This window comes from Natator depressus, chromosome 1 (genome assembly GCF_965152275.1).
Source record: "Natator depressus isolate rNatDep1 chromosome 1, rNatDep2.hap1, whole genome shotgun sequence".
In the NCBI taxonomy this organism is placed as follows: Eukaryota; Metazoa; Chordata; order Testudines; family Cheloniidae; genus Natator; species Natator depressus.
In genome coordinates, this window is record NC_134234.1 from 89,416,593 (window position 1) to 89,423,565 (window position 6,973).

At 53.4% G+C, this 6,973-nt stretch overlaps 1 protein-coding gene across 3 annotated transcripts; it reads left to right on the forward strand.

The window, feature by feature from the left end:
• The first annotated feature begins 364 nt into the window (after positions 1 to 364).
• On the forward strand, positions 365 to 6,268 carry SLITRK5 (SLIT and NTRK like family member 5). 3 transcript variants are annotated; one of them, XM_074962502.1, is made up of 2 exons: positions 365 to 455; positions 3,418 to 6,268. In XM_074962502.1, the coding sequence occupies exon 2, from the start codon at positions 3,426 to 3,428 to the stop codon at positions 6,261 to 6,263; it is 2,838 nt and encodes a 945-aa protein (XP_074818603.1). In that variant the 5' UTR covers positions 365 to 455; positions 3,418 to 3,425; the 3' UTR covers positions 6,264 to 6,268. The 3 variants fall into 3 exon arrangements, with proteins under 3 accessions (XP_074818603.1, XP_074818586.1, XP_074818595.1); XM_074962485.1 differs by lacking the exon at positions 365 to 455 and adding an exon at positions 741 to 1,180; XM_074962494.1 differs by lacking the exon at positions 365 to 455 and adding an exon at positions 1,314 to 1,769.
• The last annotated feature ends 705 nt before the right edge of the window (positions 6,269 to 6,973 follow it).

A 6,973-nucleotide genomic window follows, 5' to 3' on the forward strand; every position in this document is an offset into this window, starting at 1 on the left:
CACCCAGCGCCTCGTGCCCGAGACAGGCCGGGCCGCTCTCTGCGGCAGGTCGGCGCGCGCGTGTGCCCCCACCTGCCTTCTCCTGGGGGCAGGAGGGCGCGGGGAAGCCTCCTCCTCCTAAGGACGGTGCCTAGCCAAAGCTGCTCGGGTTCTCCCGCGGCCCCGTCCGCTGCCCCAACTCCCTCGCTGCCTTCCAAAGAAGCGGATGCAGCGGAGGCGGCCAGATACCAAGCAAGAGACGCAGCTGCCGCAGCCGGAGCCCGGCCCGCGGCGGAGGCTCTGCGGGAGGCAGCCGCGGGGGCCAGGCTCCCCGCTCTCCCCGGCTGCACACTACCATGTTCGGCGCGCGCCGCCAGAAGAAGAAGGGGAAGCTTAAACCCGGGCGCGCGGCGCCGCGCACCATCCCCTGCCAGCCTGGGTCTCAGCCGGCGGGGGGGACCGGCCGGCGGACAATGGTGTGAGGCGGGGGAGCAAATCAGGAGGCTGGGTCTCGGCTGGGCGGGCTGAGCGGGAAGCGGCTGCGGAGCGGGGAGAAAGTTGTGCCTCCCCGTGGGAAGCGGGAGCGCGGGGAGTGCGCGCCTGGGGCAGGCGCGGCGCGGCGGCTTCTTGTATCGGCATGTGAGTCCGTGTGCGCAGCCCCGCAGCCTGGCAGTCAGAGGCGGAAAGGGAGCAGCCCCTTCGTCCCTCCGTTAGCCCCCAGTGCAGAGACATCCCCCTCCCGTCTTCCTCCTGCCCTCCCTCTTTGTGCGCCCCTCGGCCCCCTTCCTCTTCTTCCTGAGTCCCCTTCTCCCCTCCCCTCGCTCCGCTCTCTAGACCCTCCACTTGCCCGCCTCGCTCCTCCGTTCCCCGCCCCCCATCCTCTCTCTTGTTCGCCCCTCCCGCCACCCCTCCGCCCCGCCACACACACACACACTCGCTGGTCGCGGGCAGAGCGCTGAGAGCAGCGTCGGGAGCCAGCCTTTGGCAGCGCCGCCGCCGCGCTCGATGTGTGTGTGCCGCGGGGGCTCGGCGCAGGCTGGGCGGGGGGCGCCGTGTGCGTGCGTTCCTTATCCAACCTTCCCGTCTGCGAGCCCCGCCGCCGCCGCTCTCCTTCGCCCGGGCGGCTCGCACGCAGCGCACACCCTAAACAGGCATCTGTATGGGTTGCAACAATGCTTGGGCCCTGGAGATTTCAGGCTCAGTAAGTATCGGGGTTGAGTCCCCCCCCCTTCCTGTCTGTGTCTTTTCGTGACTTCCCAATCGCCCCCCTCCTCCGCAACTCCTCCCCTTCCCCCCTTTGGAACAGGATTTCTCCCAGCTCCGGGTGCTGCTCGGTTAGGTGGTGGTGTCCGGCGGTGCTGGCTGCTGCTGTCGGCGGTACTGAAAGCTGCCTAGAGCCGGCCGCGTAGTGCGGTGAGCTAGGGTTTGAACTCTTTGGGGGAAAGCAATACACCCCCCGCAAACTGTGACCCTCCACCGAGATCTGGCAAGGGAGCGGCGCACAGCCATCACAGACCGGCTTCTCAGGCAGGATGGCAGCCTTGTATAGCACAGATTTAACTTTATTTTCTTTATCTCCACCCCCGTTGTTTTCTTGAAGGAGGAAGAGGGGAGGGGAAACTGTATTTATCTCCTTTACTAACCATAACTGAATTAAAGTTGCAAATCGCCTGGAGTTTGATACTGTACTGCCCGGGCACGTTTCGCAGTGGCTTTTTTTCTTGTTTGGTTTGAAGATCAGACGGTTAATGGATGAATAGATCTGATCGGGCTGAGAAAGAATTTGCAAGGTAAATGCTGTAACTAGAAAGATTTTTTGCTTTGATGCAGTGAAGCCGTTTGTCTTCAGTAATTTCGATCAGGTAGATGTTTGGTCGAAATTGTATATATCTAATGTATTCGCCAAGACGTCCGATTCCCTGCTACTTCCCTCCCTATGCTGCAAGTGCTAGGTTTACAGCGTTGAACTCGTTGAACAAGAGATGTCTTGCAGTAATGAGACTTATTTTTAGGGTGCGTTTCTCCAAACGAGTGTTGCCGTGAGGAGTGACGCTCTGAGAAGGTTGACCGTAGAAAATGCAGTTTCAATGACTTATTAGTCTCCCCCCCACACACCCCCAAACACACACAAATGCGCATATTCTGTCTCTTAATATTATTTTTAGACAAGTAAAAGTAGGAGAAAGCTGCAAGGAGACAGACTGCAAGAGAGAAAGAAAATCGGATTTGTTTCCGGCTTGATGAAATTCGGGTATTAAATCACTGACGTAGGTCAATGGTAGGATTTTTTTTTCCCCCGGTTGGCTTTCAATCAGCTCGGGTGTCTTCTCCCCTAAAGGATGAAGAGCACTGACAGCCATCGTTGCTTATAATCAGCATCTCCAATGCTTGGAGTGTTGACCATTACATATTTCCATGAGACCTAGTTAGATCTCTCCGCTTCTATTAGGCGAGTTTTATAAAACATTGGGAATAAACAGCCAGATATGGCTGAGCCTGCGAAGATGATCTTCACGTTTTATATATTTTTTCACAAATTTTGGGTGAGTGGCTCAAATGTCCCCTTTAATTCTCTCTCGCGCTCGCTGTACGTGTGTTCATAAATATCATCCGAGTGAGATTACCTATGTGAGTGAAGATGCAAAACATGAATACATTACTAAAGAGAGCTAGTAAGTGCATTCAGTTACACGGTGGATGTATTTCATTGCATTGCCTGAGAAGTCCATCACAAAAGTTAGGTTTTTTTTTTGTTTTGTTTTGTTTTTATATATGCATATATATACAGACATTAACCGTTTTAGGAAAGAGGTGATTTGGGGGATCCAACAGGATTCTTTGTGTTGAATTAATGTACATATCTCACGTTTTTCTTTGGATTTCCTACAATGACATTCCCAGCAATGGTTAAAAATAATCACGGTAGCAGCTAGTGTCTGTAAAAGTGGGGAAAGACCTTAACAGTGCGCTGTTCGCTGAAGAGGTTCTGAAAGGAAGAAAGCGGGGTGGGTAATAGGGCTGAGATGGGAAACCTCATAAAATGGTGCTTCTTTTCTTTTAAATTAGAACCGTGAAACCGAACTGACAGCCATTTTATGTATATTTATGGGGCTGGTCATGAAAACAAAAATCCGACGAAACACTGAAATGTAGCACATATGAATAGAAACAGAACAGTTTCCAGTGTGACCTTAGCTTTTAAAAATACAGCAGACGTTTAACTCACTAGGAGTTGCACATCATCCTTTCAAGCAGACCTGGTGTTATCCAGCTTTTAAAACACTTGGAATTTTGAAATGCCCAATTCATTTTTAATAGCAACCTTCTCCACACACATACCCCACACTCTAAAATAAATAAATGAAAACTTTGTGTCTGGTTTATATTTTAAATCTTTATGCTATCAAGTTGTTTTCTTTTCTCTTCTTGCCCTTACAGGAGTTAAAATGTACGCTTGCTGCTCTACAGTAACTTTGGAACAGGACCCCAACAAAAAAATGCATATCTGGATGCTGCAGACGATAGCGGTTGCTTTAACATCGCTAGTCCTGTCGTGGGCAGAAAGCATCGAGTATTATGGGGAAATCTGCGATAAGGCGTGTCCTTGCGAGGAAAAGGACAGCATCTTAACGGTGAGCTGTGAAAACAGAGGGATCATCAGCCTTTTCGAGATTAGCCCACCAAGATTCCCTGTCTATCACCTCTTGTTGTCTGGGAACCTTTTAAACAGACTCTACCCAAACCAGTTTGTTAATTACACTGGGGCTTCGATTTTGCATTTAGGGAGCAATGACATACAAGACATCGAAACGGGGGCCTTTCATGGTCTGCGGGGCTTAAGGAGGCTGCACCTGAACAATAACAAGCTGGAACTATTAAGGGATGACACTTTCCTTGGTCTGGAGAGTTTGGAGTATCTACAAGTCGATTATAATTACATCAGCACTATTGAACCCAATGCTTTCAGCAAACTGCATTTGCTGCAGGTGCTGATCCTCAATGATAACCTCCTCTCCAGTTTGCCCAACAACCTTTTCCGTTTTGTGCCCTTAACTCACCTGGACTTGAGGGGTAACCGGCTGAAGCTGCTGCCCTACCTGGGCCTTTTGCAGCACATGGATAAAGTGGTGGAGCTGCAGCTAGAGGAGAACCCCTGGAATTGTTCTTGCGAGTTGATCGCTCTGAAGGATTGGCTAGACAGTATCTCCTACTCGGCTCTGGTGGGGGACGTGGTTTGTGAAACCCCTTTCCGCTTGCACGGCCGAGACTTGGATGAGGTCTCCAAGCAGGAGCTTTGTCCTAGGAGACTCATCTCGGATTATGAAATGCGGCCGCAGACGCCTTTGAGCACCACAGGGTATTTCCACACTACCCCAGCCTCGGTCAACTCCGTGGCCACTTCTTCCTCGGCTGTTTACAAATCCCCCTTGAAGCCCCCTAAAGGGACCCGTCAACCCAACAAGACCAGGGTGCGCCCCACCTCCCGCCTGCCCTCCAAAGATCTGGGATACAGCAACTACGGCCCCAGCATCGCCTACCAGACCAAATCCCCGGTGCCTTTGGAGTGTCCCACCGCCTGCACTTGCAACCTGCAGATCTCCGACCTGGGCCTCAATGTCAATTGCCAGGAGAGGAAGATCGAAAGTATCTCAGAGCTACAGCCCAAACCCTACAACCCCAAGAAGATGTATTTGACCGAGAACTACATCGCCCTGGTGCGCAGGGCGGATTTCCTGGACGCCACCGGGCTGGATTTGTTGCACCTGGGCAACAACCGGATTTCGGTCATTCAGGACCGGGCCTTTGGGGATCTAACTAATTTGAGAAGACTCTATCTGAACGGGAACCGGATCGAGCGGCTGAGCGCGGAGCTGTTCTACGGGCTGCAGAGCCTGCAGTACCTCTTCCTGCAGTACAACGTCATCCGGGACATCGAGGCGGGCACCTTTGAATCAGTCCCCAACCTCCAGCTCTTGTTTTTGAACAACAACCTGCTGAGATCTTTGCCCGCCAACATTTTTTCCGGCCTGACTCTCTACAGGCTGAGCCTGAGGAGCAACCACTTCTCCTACCTGCCTGTGAGCGGGGTGCTGGACCAGCTGAAATCCCTGCTGCAGATCGACCTGCACGAGAACCCCTGGGATTGCACCTGCGACGTGGTGGGCATGAAGCTGTGGCTGGAGCAGCTCAGCACCGGGGTGCTGGTGGACCAGGTCATCTGCGAGTCCCCCAAGAAGTTCGGCCAGAGCGACATGCGGACCATCAGGTCGGAGCTGCTGTGCCCGGACTACTCCGACATCATCGTCTCCACCCCCACCCCCTCCTCCATCCAGCTGCCGGGCGGGAGCACCCTTTTCTCCGCCACCGTGCGGCTCAACAGCACGGGCGAGGCGGGGGGCGCGGCGCCGCCGGGCGGCGGGGGCGGATCCCCCTCGTCCTCGGTGCCGCTGTCGGTGCTGATCCTGAGCCTGCTGCTGGTGTTCATCATGTCGGTGTTCGTGGCGGCGGGGCTCTTCGTGCTGGTGATGAAGCGGCGGAAGAAGGGCCCGGGCGACCCGGCCAGCGCCAACAACTCCGACGTGAGCTCCTTCAACATGCAGTACAGCGTCTACGGCAGCGGCCACCACCACCACCCGGCGCCGCAGCAGCCCCGCCACCCGCGCGGCGGCGGCGGCGGCCCGGCCCTGCCCAAGGTAAAGACCCCCGCCGGCCACGTGTACGAGTACATCCCGCACCCGCTGGGCCACATGTGCAAGAACCCCATCTACCGCTCCCGGGAGGGCAACGCGGGCGAGGATTACAAAGACCTGCACGAGCTCAAGGTCACCTACAGCAACCACCACTTGCAGCAAGGGCCTCCGCCCCCGCCGCCCCCGGGGGAGGGGGAGCCCCTGCGGAGCCCCACTTACAGCGTCAGCACCATCGAGCCCCGGGACGAGCTGCTCTCCCCGGTGCAAGACGCCGATCGCTTTTACAGGGGCATTTTGGAGCCCGATAAACACTCCTCCTCCTCGCTGGGCACCCCCGGCAATAATCTCCCCGATTACCCCAAGTTCCCCGCCGCCTACACCTACTCCCCCAACTATGACCTTATGCGGCCCCACCAGTACTTGCACCCCGGGGCGGGGGACAGCAGGCTCCGGGAGACGGTGCTCTACAGCCCCCCGAGTACTGTCTATGTAGAGCCCAACAGGAACGAGTATCTGGAGTTAAAAGCAAAACTAAACGCAGAGCCGGACTACCTCGAAGTGCTGGAAAAACAGACCACATTTAGCCAGTTCTGAGAACCGCCCCCCCCCCCCCAACAACCACAGCAACTCCTCCTCCTCCTCTAAAGTATTTGTATTTAACAACCACACACAAAACAAAGAAACACAAATGCTGACCCCCCCCCCCCCCTTTAACTCATTTTGTTGTAGGGTGAAGTGCCTTGGCACAGGATTTTCAGCTTCGGGGAATGATACTGAAAGGGTGTGCTGTTTCATTTTTATTTTTACAAGTAGGAAACAATCTATTGTGTAAACTGGGCACAACACTTGCCCTTGTGTGTTTGGGTGTCTGTGTGTTGGGGAGGGGGGAAAGAGGGTTTACTTAGGTCAGATTGTGCAGGTTACAAGTACAAAAGTCATGGTCACTTTCATTTTGTTGGACAGACATTGCTTAGTTTTATTTTCTCTTTGGTTGAAGAGTGCAGCGCATGTTTTCCCCTTTTAGCTCTGGGTGAGTCTATATGGCTTTTAAGGAGAGATTTGCACACCCAATTTAATACAAGGTTTCCTTTTTTAAAGGATGTGTTTGTATGCTTTCTGGACTTTTGAATTAAAATATATATATATATACATATATATGTGATCTTTAAAAAGATCACCAGAGATGTGGACAAATCATTAAAGAGGGCAGAGATATATGATCCATAACTGGTTAGTGAAAATAACTTATTGATGAACTATACAAATATTTTATTGTAGCACCTATTTTTATATGTGCATTAGCA